This window comes from Perognathus longimembris, chromosome 5 (assembly GCF_023159225.1).
Source record: "Perognathus longimembris pacificus isolate PPM17 chromosome 5, ASM2315922v1, whole genome shotgun sequence".
In the NCBI taxonomy this organism is placed as follows: Eukaryota; Metazoa; Chordata; class Mammalia; order Rodentia; family Heteromyidae; genus Perognathus; species Perognathus longimembris.
Genome location: NC_063165.1, coordinates 78,187,738 through 78,208,419, shown reverse-complemented (window position 1 = coordinate 78,208,419; position 20,682 = coordinate 78,187,738). Strand labels below are relative to the sequence as shown.

The 20,682-nt window shown below is 35.2% G+C and overlaps 1 protein-coding gene across 1 annotated transcript in view; it reads right to left on the bottom strand.

Moving 5' to 3' along the window:
* Positions 1-20,682, bottom strand: part of Si (sucrase-isomaltase) — a 99,248-nt gene that overhangs the window by 31,798 nt on the left and 46,768 nt on the right. Inside the window, exons 17-25 of the mRNA XM_048345852.1 lie at positions 19,594-19,748; positions 18,192-18,276; positions 17,241-17,297; positions 14,969-15,093; positions 13,658-13,746; positions 10,758-10,807; positions 9,833-10,003; positions 8,669-8,824; positions 3,888-4,094 (exon numbers count right to left, since the gene is read on the bottom strand). Coding sequence (XP_048201809.1) covers positions 3,888-4,094; positions 8,669-8,824; positions 9,833-10,003; positions 10,758-10,807; positions 13,658-13,746; positions 14,969-15,093; positions 17,241-17,297; positions 18,192-18,276; positions 19,594-19,748 — 1,095 coding nt within the window. The remainder of the gene's footprint in view (positions 1-3,887; positions 4,095-8,668; positions 8,825-9,832; positions 10,004-10,757; positions 10,808-13,657; positions 13,747-14,968; positions 15,094-17,240; positions 17,298-18,191; positions 18,277-19,593; positions 19,749-20,682) is intronic.

Below are 20,682 nucleotides of genomic sequence, written 5' to 3'. Positions count from 1 at the left end.
CAAATGTTTACTCGCAATTATTAATTTCTTTGTTCTTTCAGTACATTACCTATGTGTACAAGTGCTTGCTGAAAGTATATTTGCTTTTCAGGGTTCAATCGCAATGGGAAGCTTCCTTCTATGATCCTTGTGTTAATATTCTCACCAAAATAGCTACCCAAATAATATTTTACATTAAACTGAAAGTATTTTAAATGTGGTTAATCACAATAAGGTGTGACATACTAATATTCCCACCAAAGCCAAGTCCACATTATTCTGTGATCGTGGGACACACCTCCAGCATATGTTGTCCCTGCCATGTGTAAGCATGCTCAATGGAGATCGTATAATCACAAAATTATGATTCTGAGAATCCCAATTCTCAGAATGCTGTTCCAATTACATAATAACAAATAAAAGTACTTGTTAAGGACTCTGCAATCTTTCCCATGATATCCTCTGAGTTTTGCTTTTTTCGAATTTGCTATTTTGTGTTTTCTGGTCCTGGCTTGAACTGATAGAGTCTGGGCACTGTCCCTGAGCCTCTTTGTGCACAGGGCTAATGCTCTACCAATTTAAGATGCACCAGCACTTTTGGCTTTTTCTGAGAAGTTTATTGCAGTTAAGAGTCTCATAGACTTTCCTGCCTGGGCTAGCTTCGAACCTAAATCAGATTTCAGCCTCCTGAATAGCAAGGATTTCAGCGTGAGCCACTAGTACCTGGCTAATTTGTACTTATTTTTGTATTTTTATTTTTATTTTATTGTCAAATTGATGTACAGACAGGTTACAGTTTCATGCGTTAGGCTGTGGGTACATTTCTTGTACTATTTGTTACCTCCTCCTTCATTGCTCCCTCCCCCCTCTCCCTTTCCTTCTCTCCCCAGGAGTTGTTCAGTTGGTTTACGCTAAATGGTTTTGCAAGTATTGCTTTTGGAGTCCTTTGTCTTTTTACCCTTTGTCTCTCGATTTTGATATTCCCTTTCACTTCTCTAGTTCTATTACCAGTATATACAGTATCCAATGTATTCAGATAAGATACAGTGAAAGTGTGAATACAACCACAGGAAGGGATACAATTGGATCATCAACAAAAGAAGCTATGGTATCAGATGGCGTGTTGAAAGTAATTACAACAGTGATATAACAATCATTTCCATAACATGGAGTTCATTTCACTTAGCATCATCCTATGTGTTCATAAGGGTATAGCTATTGGGCTGTTGTGATCCTCGGCTGTGAATAGCCTAAACCTGTACTAATTATTCCCAGTAAGGGAGACCATAGAGTCCATGTTTCTTTGTGTCTGGCTCACTTCAGTTAGTATAATTTTTTCCAAGTCTTTCCATTTCCTTATGAATGTGGCAATGTCATTCTTTCTGATAGAGGCATAAAATTCCATTGTGTATATGTACCACATTTTCCTGATCCATTCGTCTACTGAGGGGCATTGGGGTTGGTTCCATATTTTAGCTATGACAAATTGTGCTGTGATGAACATTGTTGTGCTGGTGGCTTTAGAGTGTTTTTGTTTGTGGTCTTTTGAGTAGATGCTCAAAAGTCGGGCTATTGGGTCAAGGGGAGCTCTATGTTTAGCCTTCTGAGGAATCTCCATACTATTTTCCAGAGTGGCTGAACCAGTTTACATTCCCACCAACAATGAAGTAGGGTTCCCTTTTGACTACATCCCCTCCAACATTTGTTATTGTTAGTTTTCTTTATAAAGGATATTCTTACTGGAGTGAGGTGGAATCTCAGTGTTGTTTTGATTTGCATTTCTTTTATGGCCAGTGACATAGAGCACTTTTCCATATGTCTCTTGGCCATTTTCATTTCCTCATCAGAGAACTCTTTTCTAAGTGTTTAGCCCACTTGTTGAGGGGGCTGTTGGTTCTTTGCGGTTAGAAAGAATAGTGCTGGAGGAATGACAATACCAAACTTCAAGCTGTATTATAAAGCTATAGTAATAAAAACAGCTTGGTATTGGCACAGGAACAGGCCTGAAGACCAATGGAAAAGAACTTAAGATCCAGAAATGAACCCACAGAACTATGCCTACTTAATCTTTGATAAAGGAGCTAAAAAAAAAAAAATAGGATGGAAGAAAGAGCACCTCTTTAACAAATGGTGCTGGCAAAACTTGTTCAATACCTGCAACAAACTAAAACTAGATCCTATATATCACCCTGCACCAAAATCAATTGCAAATGGATCAAAGACTTTGAAGTAAAATCAGATATTCTGAAAAACACTACAAGAAGGAGTAGGAGAAACACTTGGGCTCCTTGGCACAGGATGAAACTTCCTTAATAAAGGCCCAGAAATGCTACAAATCAAAGAAGGGTTGGACAGATGAGCTTGCATCAAACTGCAGAGCTTCTGCAGGGCAAAGTACATAGCCTGCAAGATGAACAGAAAGCCCACAGATTGGGAAAAGAACTTTACCGGCCATTCAACAGACAAAGGCCTCATCTCTAAAATATATGCAGAACTAAAAAAATTACCTTCCTCCAGAACAAAACCGCAAAGAACTAATAGCCCACTCATCAAGTGGACTAAAGACCTACAAAGAGACTTCTCTGATGAGGAAATGAGAATGGCCAAGAGACATATGAAAAAGTGCTCTACATCACTGGCCATAAAGGAAATGCAAATCAAAACAACATTGAGATTCCATCTCACCCCAGTAAGAATGTCATATATCAAGAAAACTAACAATAACAGTTGTCCTCTCATTTCCTTCAGTTGACATTGCCTTCTTTACCCCACAAGAGGAAGTATAACTTATCAATGGGACTTGTGTGAGATTATTTTTGATGGGTTTATGTACCTTGAAAGATCATTGCAAGTTTTGGTCAAGATAAATAAGCATTCAAATTTCATTTGCAGCTTACATTTGGTTGACTTCATATAGAATGCTCAAGCTAACTTTTGTGTATTTTTGAGGCAGAAAATTTGATATGAATTATTAAGTAGTATACTTCATAATTAGTTGCTGAGTTTTGTTTCATGTTAAAATTTTAAAATCATATATTTTTAGATATCTATGAGATATTTGAGAACATTGCCTCCATTATTTGTCAGGAAATTCTGACTCTGGACTGATAGTATTATGATTTTACAAATGTTAAGCATTTTCCCTTTTAAAATTACCATAAGATTAATGTAGAAAATTGTTAATCAGTATAAGAGTTACTCTGGAAAGTATCAATCATATTTTATTATAATTTTATGAAAATCCATTAACAGCATCAACTGACGTAAAAATGAATTAACATCTAAAATGTCATTTAGTTTTACTTAGGATTTAGTACTTAATATTTACCAATGTGTTTTATTAGTTTCATTTTACAGAGTGCTCAATAATTTCTGATATTTTTGTTCTAATATTTTGATTATTTTATTTTTCCTGATTTTTACTACAATTGCTACTATTCTGACTTTCATTTTCTTATGCACCCTCAAAGACAAGAAAATGCATTGTGGAACTCTTCTTTTATACCCAGCCAGAGTGTTCTTCTTAATCATGTCCTATTAGTAGCTAAGTAGATTGTTGTCGGGATTCTTAAAAGTAAAATTTATATTTGTAGTGGTGGAAGCAATTATTATTTTTTTCATGTATTATTTCATTAGATATGACTAGATTTATATATAGGAAATAATATGTAAATAACACAATATACATATAGTAAGCATTGTGTTTCATGCATTTTGAAACTGATAACATGGTTTAATTCTAAGTAACTTGTCTACATAGTACCACTTTAAGATTTTAACTCATTTATTAATTGGATTGTTGTTTCTTTGAGGGTTATGGGGAGAGGGATTTAATTTTTTGAGCATGAAGAATATTTTTTAAATCACAAGATGTGAGTCAAACATTGAGATAGTTTCATCAAACATACCTTAAACTGCAGCATGTCATTTTTGTGATATTTCACCTCCACCCGAAGGGCAGTGATGGGTTTTGATGGGAGCTGAATTGCAGCTCTTGCAGGATTGAGCTGAAGGTCTGCTGTCATGCCAGTTGGAAAATACTGAATTGACGAAACTAAGTAAGGGTTGTCTTGTCGAGGAAAGTAACATGGCGGTGCTCTGGGGTCAGATGTAGCCTAAAATCACAATGAGGGCTCATGGTCAGACAGTGTATGCTGGTGGAGAGTACACTTCATCCGAGCCTTATCTATAACTTCAATCTTTTATTACGCATTTAGAACCAAGTAATAAAATATTCCATTCAGTTTTTGTATTGATCCTAAACATACAACCATGGGAGAGAAAGTTCAAAAAGACTCATGTTTTCAGCTTTAAACAAAAAGCCAAGTAGAATGGATAGATGGACAGTTTATACAGCTAGAGATTTTGTAGTAATATGTAAAACTGAAATGTAAAAGGCAAGAGTTGTAAATGGCCATTTGAAATTAAAAGATAACTGTTAAAAAACAACAACAGAATCAGCCAGGAAGGGAAATGGAATATCAAAATCATAAGACAAAGGATATAAAGACAAATGATTCCAAAAGAAAGACTTATAAAACCATTTGGTGTTAACCAAGTGCACAACTCATGGGGGCGGGGCAGAGGGACAGGAGAGGAGGGGTGTGGGAAAAATGAGGGAGGAAGTAAGAAGTTGAACAAGAAATGTACTCCCTGCCTCATCTATGAAACTGTAACCCCTCTGTACATCATTTTGTCAATAAATAAGTAAATATTTAACAAAAAAAATGAATCAGGGTTTCTTAACTTTGCAAAAGTCACATTATTCACACAATTTTGATCTTATACATAATCTTATACTTAATAATGACTGGTATGTGTTGGGGGTGTGTGTGAAATAAGTTTATAATAAACCCTCAAAACAACATGTGAGCTGGATTCCAGGGGTCTAGATCAGTATCCTAGCTACTCAGAAGGCTAAGAACTAATACTACAGTTTGAAGCAGGAAAGTCTGTGAAACTCGTCCCTAATTAACCACCCAAAGGCCAGAAGTCAAGTTGCAACTCGACTGACAGAGTGCAAGTGTTGAGTTTCAAGCCCTGAGTTCAAGCCCTAGTATTTGGCACAAAACAAACAATAAAAGCTAAAGAACCATGTACTCATGCCCCTTTTTCCGTTTATAATGACACAATTTCACTCCCTTTTTCTGACTATTGTTCAGCTGATCAGATGCACTTGATTAGCACTAAACTTAGGAACTGTGACCAAACATTAGAGCTGAATGCATTTTTTGAGAAATAACAGCTAAAACCTAATAGAAGAAAACACTGGACTGTGGTACTAAGGCTACTTGATTTACCAAAATCTGTTTTCTTTATCTTCCTAATTATTAACTTGTTATTTGGTTTTCATTATTTTATTATTGTTTTTTAGTTATCACAGTCTCCTTCGTAAATGTTGGGTTGAACAGCAAAGGCATCTTGTACAAAAATATATAAATTGTGATAATGTTGGCTTTCGCATTTTCTTTGTGGCATGGAGAATGTAAATAGTGCCAGTAGCTATGATAAAATTTAAATATAAAAAATGGAAAAGTAAATATGGAGAAGCCTGGGACATTGAAGACTTTAGAAGTTATGCATATAAGCTTGTGATTCATCTTGTAAAGCCAAACAAATTAGATTCTTGATCAATACACGTGGAATGGAGGGCCTGGTTTCTCAGTTTACAACAGTGCTTACTTACCTCTACTGGTCACTCTTCATTCAAACCTCTAGGTCTCCCATACCTATTTTTTCCTACCCACAATCCCTTTAAATTTATTACTCTGTAAGTCATCTCATTGATAAATCTTGTTGTACATGGTTATTTTTTAGAGTTGTGATGATATTCCGTGAGCTTTTTAAAGTAGGGAAAGAGTTTCAAGACATGTTTGAAGACATTCTTAGCTTACTTAATGTCCTAGATGTGATCCCAACATTAAACTGCAAATAGAATAATAATAATAACAATAATAAAATGACTCTATAATTAGTGATACAGGAGAGAGGAGAGTTGAGGGATGTCTTTTCATGAAGAGAGACATGCTATTGTTGAAGAGGTGTTGACTCCTGTAGTCAGGAGCTGGCAATATGAATGTGAGTATGTGGACTTCGGGGTATGGTGATCTACACAATTGCAGGCATTGAAAATATGAGGTATGCATCTCTTTCATGATGGGGTGTTCATTGCTGAGTAGGAGAATATACTGAAGAGGGCTCGATTGAGGCTTTGTGGAAGAATAGATTTAGTGATAGACGTGCCAGTGGAATTTTACCACCAATTTTCCCTTACCTTTTCTCCTGTTTTTCCTGTCTCATAATATGTATCTAATGCAAAATACATTTGTTTAATGTTTTTTTTCCCTAAACTGAATATAAACCCTAACAGGACAGGTGGATTTGTTTATTTTTTTTTTCAAATGGACTAATAATCACAAAGCACTAGGGTTATTAGCTGAGCACCAGTGACTTCCTCTATAACCCTAGATATTCAGGAATCTGAAATCCAGAAAACTGAGATTCAATATCAGCATAGGCAAGAACCTTCACTGGATTCCAGCTCCAAATTAAACAGTAAAATGCCAGGCTGGAGGCATGGCTTAAGTGGTTATATGCCCCAGAAGCAAGTAATCCAAGCAGCAGTGAGGCCTCGAGGTCAAACCTCAGAACTGGCAACACAACAATTTTTGCCAGTCGGGTAAATGAAGAGGCTCACCTGGCCAAAGTGTTATATTTGCTTGGAAGAAACGGATAACAATGAAATCTGTTAAATTGTTCTAAGATGGAGAGGAAAGGGGGAGGGAGAGAGTTATAGGGAGTGTGATTCATCTGGATATACTGTTTACAGGTGTAGAAACATATCAGTGGAACTCCCCTTTACAGAATATGTGTGCTAATAAAAGTAGAAAATCTCAATATAAATAAATAAATAAATAAAGTAATAAATAAATAAAGTAATATATCTCAATGAATATTTGATAAATGGGAATCAGTGTGGTTATTAAATGGGAAAGAGCGTGGGCTAAAGAAGTATCCAATGCCTAACATATGAAACTGTAACCTCTCTGTACATCAGTTTGACAATAAAAATTTGGAAAAAAAAAAAAAAAAGCCAGCCTAGGGAGAAAAGTCCTAGACACTCCAATTAACAAGCAAGAAGCTGAAAGTACAGCTCTGACTCAACTGGTAGAGAACCACCTTTAAGTTAAAAAGCTAAGGGACAGCACTCAGGCCTTGTATTCAAGCCCCAGTATTGGCATCAAAAGAAAAAAAGAAGCTCATGCTCCCCACTTCAATCATACCAGTGTCTATACATGTTTATGGAGTAAATGGAAAACAGACATATTCTGCCTCATTTTCCTTAAGTGTCCTGCATTCTGTTCTCCTATTGCCTTCAACTCTTTCCAATTTCTTCCTGTTATCCTTTTTATTACCCATTTCCATCTCATTATGTAGCGATGATCAGCAGTTGTAATGGCATCTTCCTAAACAATATCTCTCATTTTGGTTTTGAATAGCTGTTTTTTTTTCTTCTGTCAGTCATGGGGCTTCACCTCATGGACTGGGCACCTGTTTCTGAACTATTTTGCTCAAGGCCAGCATTCTACCAGTTAGAGCCACAGATCCACTTCCAGTTTTCTGGTGGTTAATTGGAGTTAAGAGTCTCCCAGGACTTTCCAGACAGGGCTGGCTTCAAACTGAGATCCTTAGATCTCAGCCTCTCTAGTAGAGTAGCTAGTATTACAGGCATGAACTACCAGCCCATGGCATTATGCTGAGGTTTCCCTCTCTTCTTTCTTCATTAAATTACAAGTGCTTTGGGACCAAGAAGCTCTAGCTCCCACCAGGAGCTATGGAATGCTGTAATCCTGAGGACTCTGCTGACTAAATCACATCACACAGCTTTTTTCCTTAAGACTGACTTGTTCTGGTGTTTGGCTTCACAAGGCTCAGTCCCTCATATCATATACTATCAGCTATTCACATCAAGGAAGTTTTTGGAGGCCAGCTAAGGTAATTTGTGAACTGTTCTGTGAAAGTGGAATGTTGCTGTGGGGCATAAGTGGGCTGTTGGTGGTGAACTTTAGTGCCCCTCAAGTTAATATGTTAACATAAAATATCCATGTTTAATAATTATTTAAGACTAGCATTGTGTAACTAAATAAAGTCTGGTTTAAAGTCAAAAAAATAAAGAAACACAAGAAAGCCTGTCTCCACTCTAAACAATCAGACTGAATGTCTTATGTCTGATTATTTTTTCTCTTGGCTTCTTTGCTCCTATCATAGCTGGTACCTTGCTACTTGAGTCAATTTCCAGACTGGTGTTTTGCTAGTTATTTTGAAGATGGAGTCTTGTGCACTTATCTGCCTGGATTGACTGGAATCTCCATCTTAAAGATCTTGGTCCTCAGAAAAGCTTGGTTTACAAAGGCATGAGCCACTGGCACCCAGCTCAGAATCCTATTTTATTAAGTAAAGTGACAATGTGTGATGCATTCTGAAAGTGATTTATATTAATATGTTGATTAATATAAGTCATGTTAACCACTTTAAAGTTGGAGTGTGCATCAGCACTACTAATTGTACATTCTAAATAACTCTCCACATTAATTTGTTTTGCTATTATAGAATTCAAAATTGTGATAAATTTCACATTGAAATGCTTACATGGAAACACATATTGAGTCAGAGATAAGCTGTCCATTACCTCTTTCATTAAGCAGCCACGCTGCAAACACTGAAGCTCTTCTACAATTTCTGTGTCAGGATAGCAGTTGAATCTCTCATAGTCTGGGAAAACTTGGTTCCACTGAACGCTAAAAGATTTTCCAAGGTTAAAGCTGAGACCCGTAATTAGGAGAACCTTCGAAGATTAAAAGAGTTATACATTTTTCTTTAGTTTTTCCATAACAATTTTAAAATACCTAATCATGTGGGCAACTCCAGAAATTCTTCAAAACAGTCCATTAATATTTTTGATAGCAGTATCGAGGAACAGAGCAGCAAGGAGCAAATCTCCATGCCATGAAGTTGCTAGATCCTACAATGGTACCTACAACATATTGTGGACACTGAGATCAAGTCTCAAATCTTCTACTTAATGATTTTAAGTTCTTGCACCTTGTGTTCATGAGTTTTTGATGAACTATGCATTCAATGCCATCTGCAGTTTCCTCCCTTGTAAAATCAAGTCAGAAATCTTAATGACTAGGAGAGTTTCCTGGCATAAATGATATGTGAAACTTGAAGCACATAGCTCAGTACCCGAGACAGTAATTCTAAGAACATGATACACACTAACTTCTGCACAGTATATATAGGGACACAAAGGTAGGTCAAATTGATATGGAAGCTTCTAGACTAAGGAGGCATTGTATATTTCTTTAACATAATAATTTATTAATATCTACAATTTTCAGTGTGGGGGAAAATGAAGGGAATTAATATGGAATTATAAAAAATGGTAAGAACAAGAAATGATAGAAAAGGGAGGAAATAAAGAAAGAGAGAGAAACAAATACAGAGAGAGAAAGAAAGGAGAGAGGGGCGGGGGGAGGAAGGGAGGAAGGAGAAGGGAAGGAAAAGGAAGGGAATGGAAAGAAGGGTATAGGAGGAAAAGAAAGTAGGGAAGAAGGAGATTTGGAGGGAAGAACTCAGGAGGAAGGAAAGGAGAAAGGGAAAGAAGGCATGGAGAGAGAGAGAAAGATGGGGGAGGGAGCGGGCAGGAAGGATAGAAAGAAGGGAGGAAGGAAAGAAGGAAAAGAAGAGGGAATAAATACCAAGAAGACAAAGAAAGTGCAAAGTTTGGTGGTTTTTCCGTTTTAACAATGAGAGCTTATGGCAGCTGGACGTTTTCAAGAATTCTTTTTACCTGGTTGGAAGCATCATAAGTGAAATTGCCATGTGCAGACATAGGCTGGTTGTTTTCAGCTACTTTAACTTCAGTAACAGTTTCTGTCAACCCCAGGACTTTTATGGTTTCAAATGCTAAAGTTGTTCCTTCCTCATAGTTTGCATGTGTGCATGTAATTTGTAAAATGTTCTGGAAGAAGAAAACAAAGCAGTTAATATTATAAATAAATTATCAGATACAAAACTGACATAACAACAGGCTAGGAGAAAATGAAATGATCCAACCACCAACTCCTCCAATCCCACCTGCCCTCCCCAGGGAATGGATTTTTCACTATATATCTAATATCTCTCTCTCTCTCTCTCTCTCTCTCTCTCTCTATATATATATATATATATATATATATATATATATATATCTCATACAATGTTATTTTCAGAACTATCTTAAGTCAATTATGGTGCAAGTCATATGCAAAGCTCCTTATTCTAGCCTTATCATTGATGATGAATAGCATAGCTCTGACCAAAAAATGAATTAAGAGACTTCAGATCTATGAAATCCTTTTCTATGTGTTATTCAAACTTTAATCTGTAGATAGATATTTTTCATCCTAAACTTCCATGCCTATTCTTATTGTGATTAAAATATTAAAACATTTTCAAATGATTTGAAATTATCTTCCTAGGGTATGTGCCTTAAAAACAGGTGTGAAATACTTTAAGAATTATGATAATTTAAGGGCCCGATTTTGTGATAAAAATGATCTTTTACCTTTACATATAAATATTAAAATAAATTAGCAATTATAATTTCCCATATAATTCCATTGCATTTTTACAATTGAAAGAAAATTTTAATTATTGTTTTCAAATGTATTTTGCAACTAAATAAGACATTAGTAAAATTTGCATTCATTTAACTGTTGAGAGAGAGCTCTTACATTAGAAACTGAAAAAGTATAGAATATATAGCTGCGACTCTCGATGCTTTCTGAAATGGAAAAAGAAAATATCAGATCAAAACGCTCTTAATCACAGTTGTACATTTAAGGTTGTTTTTTTTTTTTTTTTTTTTTTGCTTAGAGAATGTTTTTTAAGTAGATCTCTTGGAGAAACTTCTTATTCTATTTCTCCCCATATGTAAACATAATAACTTAATATTTTATTTCCTTAGTAAACAAAACCAATACTTAATATTTCAGAATCTGGTGAAATATTTCTGGAAGTTACATAAAGAGCACTGATAGGAAAAGATACATTAATGTACATTGTACTATTTTGGACAATATTTACATTTTATTCAGTATCAGAAATTTTATTCAGTAATTATCCTTCCTAATAAAGACATGGCCAACCCCACAATTGTGCTTCCTAACTTAATGTCATTATTTTTTCATTGTTTGGGGAATAAATCAATGAATCTAAAAACATGACAAAGAGCAAAATTTGTTCATGAAAGAAACTCTAAAGACCTTTTGATTCCTTTCTGCTCAACTATTTTAAACTTCAAGTGGTTGTACAAGTACCTTAAAATTTAACATATGTGTCTATGTGTCCAGTGTATGTTCGCCAGTCAGCTCTTCCGTCATTCTCCCACATCCTGTCTGCCCCCACCCTCAACGCGACTCTTTCCACATTTCCCCTATCACATATCCATGTTGAGTATTCTTGCTGTATTTGTCTCTCGTCCCATTTTCCATTCCACTTCTACTGGCTTCCTTAGTGGAAAACAAGGACATGCTGCATCATGTATGTAACCAAGTCTAGGTTCTTCATCATGGAATGGAAGATTAAAACTAACATAATTTTAAGGAAACTGTTAAAATAACAAATAGTGTCATAAAATTATATACGATTTTTAACAACATCAACTTGCTTAAAAATTTCATAAAACCAATTGGATTACAATCAGAATCTGAAGTAAACATCATATCATTCCAATATTTTCTGATGTAGTTATTATTCAAAAATATTGGGTTGGATGGCTATAAACTTTTTGTTAGCATCTACTTTTACTGAACTTCTATATAACAAAAAATTCTTACTATTTATTCACAGAAGTTTGCTTAGGACCCTGAGTGTATAAGAAACAGCAGGTACACTGGGCTGCTGAGCTAGAATAAGACAGTGAGAAGCATTTGGGGTGTGTGTGTGTGTGTGTGTGTGTGTGTGTGTGTGTGTGTGTGTGTGTGTCTGTGTGTCTGTGTGTCTGTGTGTTTGTGTGCCTGTGTGCCTGTGTGTCTGTGTCTGTGTGCAGGCAATTCCTCTAAAAGCACAAATTATAATAAGCCTGTAATTTCTATATAACTTGGGATTCCTAAATGAGTAAGCCGATTGTCATTAGAGGATATGCGGCACAGGTTTAATGATTTAAATCAACTTTTATGGGGATTATGAAACTGTTGGATTGTACATTGTAAAAGGTTTTTGCAACAATGACAGATCTAGACCTGTTAGGCAATTAAAAGTGGCAGGAATGAAACTTGCAGATATGAAAATGAAACAGAGTAGTGTCAATAATGGGTATGATGAGAGAATTCAGACCAAACAAGACTCAAGAGAAATTTCTAGACTATAAGACAGAGCAGCCAGCTTTCCAGGTCTTGGCCTCAGTAGTGCTGTTTTCCATCAGTTTTTAAAGGCAAGGTTGTGTTGACATGCTCAAAAGCAATTCCCTTCTGTGGCTACATGATGGTGAATGTTGAGCTCCAGGATGGCCTGGAATTATTGCTTTTGATTAGACAACGGAAAGGAGATGGAAGGAACACAGAGGTCCTATCTAATGGTAGCACCTGGGCATCAGGAAAATAGGACAAAATGCAGTAATCATGGAGGGATGGACATACACAGAAAACAAAAGTTAATGTAACAGTTCTGACTGATGATTGGGCAGGAAACACCATAATTCATCTTGAATCAAGAACACTTTTTCAGTGAGTTCTGTAGAATAATTGTGATTTGTAACACAGTGGTAAATTAACAGAAATAAATGTAACTGATTCAAACAACTTAAGTCTAAATATCACAAGTGAAGGAATTACTAAATCCCAGCAATAGTTTCAAAAATTCATAACATGACAAACAGCAAAAAAAACTGAGAGATGTCACATCCTCAGATTAAAAAATAGCATACAAACAGTTAAACCCTTGGTGTGAGGGTAGAGACATTGAATGACATGTAGATTTAAGATATATGGATATTTTCAAGTACATTTTGCTAAGTGTTGAGCTCAAATAGAAGCTAGCTTTAAATTTGTACAAACCTGCACAACCTTCAATTAAAGGAAACAGATAATAAATATGAACTTATGAAACAAGTTATAAATAACTAAATTTAAAAAGATCTAGTAGGATTTAATTAACATGCAGTGTCTCAGATATATTTAATAAACTGGACTCTCAAGTTTGGAAATGAGAAAACACAATTAAATAAACTTAATAAAATAAATTGTGAAACCGTCTCACTTCAAATATTGATGTCATTACCGAAAGCTTTAAACAGCAGGTTTCCTTTTATTTAGAGGAACCCAATTTTGCCTTTAAGAACTAGAATCATGTAAAACATTTGAAAACATAATGCAATCTATGCATTTGGAAACATCACCTTAATTTGAAAGGTATTCACACAACTTATGTAGATACACTTGTTGAAGGCTAATGAGAAATCAATGGTCAAAACCAGTTATTTTGATGAGATATAAGCAAGAGAGATGACAATATTAATTCTCATAGAGGAATCTACAAACCTACGATAGCATGCGCAATTTGTCTAGAAGCATAAGCAGTAGGGGACTTCATAGGGAGGTTGAGAAGCTATCATTGCCCATCAAAGCAGACTTACTTGTGCTTTCTCCATCATCCCAGAAAAAATCTCCCTTCGCTATGTTATTTTCATCCAGTGCAATGATAAGGCCGAGAGGATTCTTCCGGCTATTAGGTAAAATAAGGAGTATGTATAATTAAAAAGAAATGTTTGGAAGTGTGATGTCCTGTAAATAAGCCCATTTTAATCTGTTTTGGAGTTCTGCGTTAATACAACAACACTGATCCATAGATTCAAAGCAATACTAATATTCTTTCAAATTCTTATGTGAATGTAGAGATGATTTATGTAACTGGGAACTACACAAAAGTAGGAAATAGAAAAACATGGAAATGAAGTTGTTTAAGGTATAATAGCTATAACATTGACCAAATACCTTATTTCGACACACAAAAAAAAGAAAAATTAAGTGTTTTATATCTGTAGTCAACCACCATAATCTGTTTTTTTTTTTTAATGGATTTTCTTTTTGTCATTTCTTTTTTGGTACTGGGGATCAAACCCAGGACGTTGCATGTGCTAGGCAAGCACTTTGTCACTGAGCTACATCCCAGCCCTCAACCACCATAATCATAAATTGCAGTTTATTAGATCTATTACCTTCAGTGCATAATAATGAAAAGATGACACATAATTTTAGAAATGTCTAGAGTAATCTTTACTAATTTTATAAGAAAACCAGCTGTAATAAGAGTGAGACCTGTGATCAACAAAGTAATTTCTTAGTTTTATATTACCATAAAATAGAAGCCCTTTGCCTAGGAGATCCAAGACATATTCTTTGCTGATCTTAATCCTTCCAACTCACATTCTAACTCAACAGTTTACTTCTCTTATTCATCACATCTTTACTGTATAACTAAAGCAGAAAGAAAAGTTGTGAGTTTGGAAAACTCAGTGTATGAATGACTCATTATTTTCAGCTGTATAGCAAAGGCTAATATTTCAAACTACTGGAAACAGAGATTACTTTTACTGGCATATTATACAAAAAATAGTAATGAACTTTTGGATTTTAATCCAATCTTTATAAGTTCAAACCATTGTGTGCATGTTGTATGTGTACCTGCATATATACATACAATTATTGTATATATACACACATTTAAGTGACATATTTATATATAAATATATTTACAAATAAATTATTATATCAATTTATGTGCATATAATTTAAATATTTTATATATACACAATTAAAATATTTGTAGAAACATGACATCTCTAAGAATAATCTGGCTGTGAAACATCTTGGAGTGAAAGCAAATATTATCTTGTGATTCTTAATGGAAAGAATAGCTACTGCAGGAAATGGCCAGCTCACTTTACCTAGCAGTAGTTGTTACATCGGGCTCTTGGATTGGAATGATGTAGCCTCCTCTCAGGTGCAGTCCGATTTTGTCTTCCGGAAGGTACATATTCACCCTCTCTTTCCTCCAAGGTCGTTTTGCTCCCTAATGTTTGTGAAAGAATTTTATGCTACATGTCACCAGAATTGCAATTTACACATTGTGGCACTTTTTATTATGAGCAAATCATATCATCAAAAGGAACACTGTACTGTTTTCCAACTTTGGGAGAGAATTATTGGAGATTATTGCACAAAGAAATAGAAAATTATTTTTCCTTAAAATACAAAAACTGGAGATGGAGATATTAGCTTCCTTTCTAAAATAATGACTGATTAGCTTTACCTTTTACATTTATTTTGATTTAAAGTTAGCATGTTTCTAATGGTGATTCTTCATTCTCATGGAGATTGTTTAGCATTCACATGAGAAAATAAACAAACAGTATTTATCAGTCTGGCTTATTTTTCTTGAGGAAAGTTTCATCCAAATTTTGCTGAAATTACATCTGTGACTAAATACTATCTCATGGTGTACACATGCCATATTTTCTCTATCCATTCATCTGTTGCTAGACACCTGGTGATTCGATATACTAGCTCTTATAAAATATGTTGCAGTCATAAGTATTGGAGGGCTGCTATCTCATAGATAGATTCATATCATTGCTTTTGAAATATACTCCACCATGTTACAGCTGGATTATCTGCTAGATCTAACCTTATTTCATTTGTGGGGCCTCCCTACTCTTCTCTGTACCAAAAATATAAAAAATGAAACAAGAATATCTATAATTCAAAGGTGAACAAAAAAGATTTCAATTGTCCAGCTATAAACTTCATGAAAATTCAGGAAGAGCTCAAACAGTCCAAACTCTAAGAAATCATGTAGAGCCAAAAAAAATAAACCAGAAACAAACAACAAGGTCATTGACCTGACTCCATCATTCCACAAAGGAGACAAACACTGAGAAGTAATGCTGTGCTCCACAAGTAAATAAAATGAAATTAAGAGGACATGACCTGTTGATTGCATTTCTATTAGAATGAACTAATGTGAAGTCAATTTCAGACTTAAAAAGGCCAAGTCATATGTAAACATTTAATGTAGCTTAAATTGATATATTGTCATATTTAATATAATGTCTGGTGTTTGAATGTTATCTAATACATTAAGAGAATAAAGAGACTTTACTGAAATTGGAGGAGGGGGAAATCTAAGTGCAAGCAAACATACACATTGAATTTCATGATAGTTTGCCTTTTAAAGATCTATTTTTAAAAATAAAAGTCATTGCTTACATAAAAATAAATAGCCTGATTAGGAAATATAGGCCTTGTAAGAGATAATGCCTTTCCTAGTGGTAGAGTGCTTGACTCACATACCTGAAGCCCTGGGTTCGACTCCTCAGCACCACATATATAGAAAAAGCCAGAAATGGTGCTGTGGCTCAAGTGGTAGAGTACTAGCCTTGAGCAAAACAGAAGCCAGGGTTAGTGCTCAGGCCCTGAGTTCAAGGCCCAGGAATGGCAAACAAAAAGAAAGAAAGAAAGAAAAAGAAAAAGAAAAAGAAACAATGACTTGAAAAAGAATGACTTGCCCAGTTGAAAAAAAAATAGAGTACATGTATGAAAGCTATCATTTCTTTCCAAATTAGAAATTAGAAGTTTTTTCACAATTGTTTGGAGATACCACATAGAATCAAATATAAAACTATCTCAGTAATTCTTCAGGCAGTATAGACAAGTAAGATAGGGAAGAAACATTAAAAATATTAAACACTGTGTCCTACAATATTCCTTTGATTCCACTATAGAATAAGTATCTTATGGCACATCAAAATTTACTCCATTTTCACAAATAATGGACTTATATGAACTCTTTTTCAGTTCTCCATTTTGGAATTCTTTTTTTTTTTTTTTTTTTGCCAGTTCTGGGCCTTGAACTCAGGGCCTGAGCACTGTCCTGGCTTCTTTTTGCTCAAGGCTAGCACTCTGCCACTTGAGCCACAGCGCCACTTCTGGCTTTTTCTATATATGTGGTGTTGAGGAATCAAACCCAGGGATTCATGTATAGGAGGCAAGCACTCTTGCCATTAGGCCATATTCCCAGCCCCATTTTGGAATTCTTACTGGATGGTAAAAGTTAGAGAAAATCTCGGTAGAAATGTGCTATCTATTCGGTGTTGCATTCTGCCCACAGATATTGAGAATTCCTCATGACCCAGGCACAGCTATGAGAAGAGTACTTACTGTTTCATAGTCATACCAGGTTGCATCTGGGATGTAGGCACTCACCACCTCTGCTCCCTGAAATCAAGCAAGACAACACACGTACACATCTGCGCATGTTCAGTCCTTGAGTTGGGGGCATGGATCTATTACTAGAGTGAATGCCTAGCAACATTGAGGCCCTGAGTTCAAACAACAGTGCAGTCAAAATGAAAAAAATAAAGTAAAACTATAGAAGGATTGAAAAGGAATTCAATCCTTAGCAAACAGCAAACAGGTTGTAAATGCTGTGGCGGATTTTCCATTCATTAAGGGGAAGAGATTTTCACTGTTATTGCACTTCAGTATTTCCAGTAAATAATAATTCCAATAAATATTCCAAGGCCTATTTACTGATTTTATTACATAATATAAGAGACAGGCAAAGTAGTCATAATTTCTAGTGGTGATTAAGGTAGCATACACATCTTTCTACTGTAAATCACGTGTTTTTTGAGTGACATACTGTCTTCTTTTTGTCTTCATGGGCTGAGAGACATGTAAAACATAGGAACCACATGATTTAATTCATTATTTTGTCAACATTTTTCTGATGACAGTCTGATTTTCAAGTATCCTTTTATTTACAATTTAGCAAAATGTCAATACTTGTGTCTAAATAACTGAGATTGTTACTAACTGATTTGAATCTGATTAATGAATAATGATTTTTAGGAGAAACCTGATTTTATACATCTACTTTATGTTATATAACTGATAAGCCTTGGTCTATTGCATGATTTCATAAAAATGTTAATGTCTACTGTAATTCACAAACCAATGAAACATACATCAGCTTGAAATTATTCATCAAATAATAAATGTTATCTAATGCTTTGTAATGAAATATGGATTTGGTTATATAAAATTCTCTTTAAAATAAATAGAAATAAATAATAGAAATAAATAATTTTAGTAAATTTAAATACATACCTGCTTCAAAACAGGAGTAATGAGTAAGGCAGGGCCCCACAGAAACTCAAGGTCCTCAACCCAGCTGTTCATGTCGTCATAAAACCTAAGGAAAACGACAACTTTTACCATGTTACAATGTTTATATCCAAATTTCTTATTGGGTTTATCTTTTCAATATTTTCTGAAAACTGTGATTTATTTTACTTAGCATATCACTTTCAGGCAACACTTACTGGGGCTGGGAATATGGCCTAGTGGCAAAAGTGCTTGCCTTGTATACACAAATCCCTGGGTTCGATTCCCCAGCACCATATACATGAAATGGCCAGAAGTGGTGTTGTGGCTCAAGTGGCAGAGTGCTACCCTTGAGTAAAACAGAAGCCAGGGTCAATGCTCAGGCCCGGAGTCCAAGCCCCAGGACTGGCAAAAAAAAAAAAAAAAAAAGAAAAAAACACTTACTAAACCTGTCATGACTCATCAGACTCAACACAGACGAAGGAAAGAGTGGAGTAGAAGACAGGGAGAAAAAAGCAAGGAAATGAGTTTGACTGCACTACATTAATGATAAGGTTACTTGTAATCGTGCATTAACAATCATTATGTTTACTTTTCTGCTGTAAGTCTTTCATAATATACTTCATTCCATTTAAACATTTTCATTATAAAATTCCAGTTCAGTATGGCTTTAACTGTATTTTAAGTAATTTCTTAAGCCCATTTCTTGAGCCCATTTTTGGCCCTGATACTTGCAAAGGAAAGGACAATTCCTCTTCACTTGAAACTATGCATACTTGGTATTTATATGATTTACATTTATTATTTGTTAGTCACATCTGTTTATAAGGTTTTACAATGCATACTCTGTATGCCTATAATAACCCTACCCTTGATCTTTCTCACTGACAGAATCTCCCTAACACATATTTTAAATTTCATTCAAGTCCCACATAATATTTTTCATCTACAAAATTTTGCTTCATAAATCATTTTAGAGATCTTAAAACTATTTTTTACATTTAAAAAAGCAGTCTAAAGCTACCTAATACCTTAATTAATTTCCATTCATTTGTATTACCTCCCAAATTTCTTTAACAATGCATTGCAACAAGAGCCCTTTCTGTCTCTGCTGTGTTTGTTTTCTTTCTTTCTTTTTTGTTCTGTTTGTTTATATGTTATTGGGAGGATCAGGTGAGGCACAGAAATGGAGGGACAAAGGGTGAACAAAAGCGGCGGTGGTACTCAAGACACTATGTTGAAAATCAGCGATACAACTTGGAGGTGGGATTGGGAGGGAAACAGTGGGAAAGAGCAAGGGAATGGATGACACTGCCCCCAAAGAAATGCAATGCCTCTGTATATCGCCTTTACGATAACAGTAAAAAATAAATAAAAATAGTGAAATTTTATACATAATACTTACTCATGAAGAACCGGCCTCGCTACTGTTTCTCCAAGCGTGTGCGCTTTGTAGAAGAGCGTGTAGAGGAACGGCAGCAGGGTGTAGCGGATCCTCAGGTAGTGCCTGGACGTCCTGACGAGAAGTGAGTCCAGTCCAAACACTGCAGGGTCCTGCTCCTGAGGACAAAAAGAGAAAATGAAAGAACATGAAATAACACAAAAATAAAATGAAAATTAAAACTAAAAATATTTTAATTCACTCCTCTAAAAAAGAGCACACACACACACACACACACACACACACACACACAATTCTTTAGGGAAAAAATAAAACAACAACTTAAAACTACCCCCATTTTACCTTCAAGATGTCTGAATAAATGTTAGCCTCATTATAATTAAACTTGTGTTCTTCAATAGGCACTTCCCATTTAAATACACAAGGAGGAAAAATGAAAAATAAGAAAATAAAGGTGTTATTTTTCACCTGCTAAACATGAATACGATGAATCATTGGCACTGTTATTTTTTTTTTTTTTTTTTTTATTATCAATTGAACATAAATTTTTTTTTTTTACAAGGTGCTGTGCAAAGAGGGTGCAGTTACATAGTAGGGCATTGTGTACATTTCTTGTGATATCTTACAACCTGTTTTCCCATCCCTTGTCTAGGTTAGGTAGACCCATATGCAGTATACAATGTATCAAGCACATATACAGTGTTCACAGACTTGGTCTCTACTGTCTCTCCATCTCCCTTTGTTAACAGTCATATATCAGGGAGATCATGCCCCTTTGTTTTCTGTGTTCTAGGCTTGTCTCACTCAACATTATTTGTTCGAGTTCTGACCATTTCCCTGCAAATAACAATATTTCACCATTCCTAATCGCTATGTAGTATTCCATTGTGTATAAGTACCATATTTTTTGGATCCATTCATCTGTGGAGGGGCATCTGGGTTGTTTCCAAATTTTGGCTATTGTGAATTGTGCTGCGATAAACATGGAAGTACAAATGTCCTTTTGATATCTTGGGTTTTGCTGTTTAGGATAGATGCCTAGGAGTGGTATGGCTGGGTCATAGGGTAGGTCTATATTGAGCTTTTTGAGAA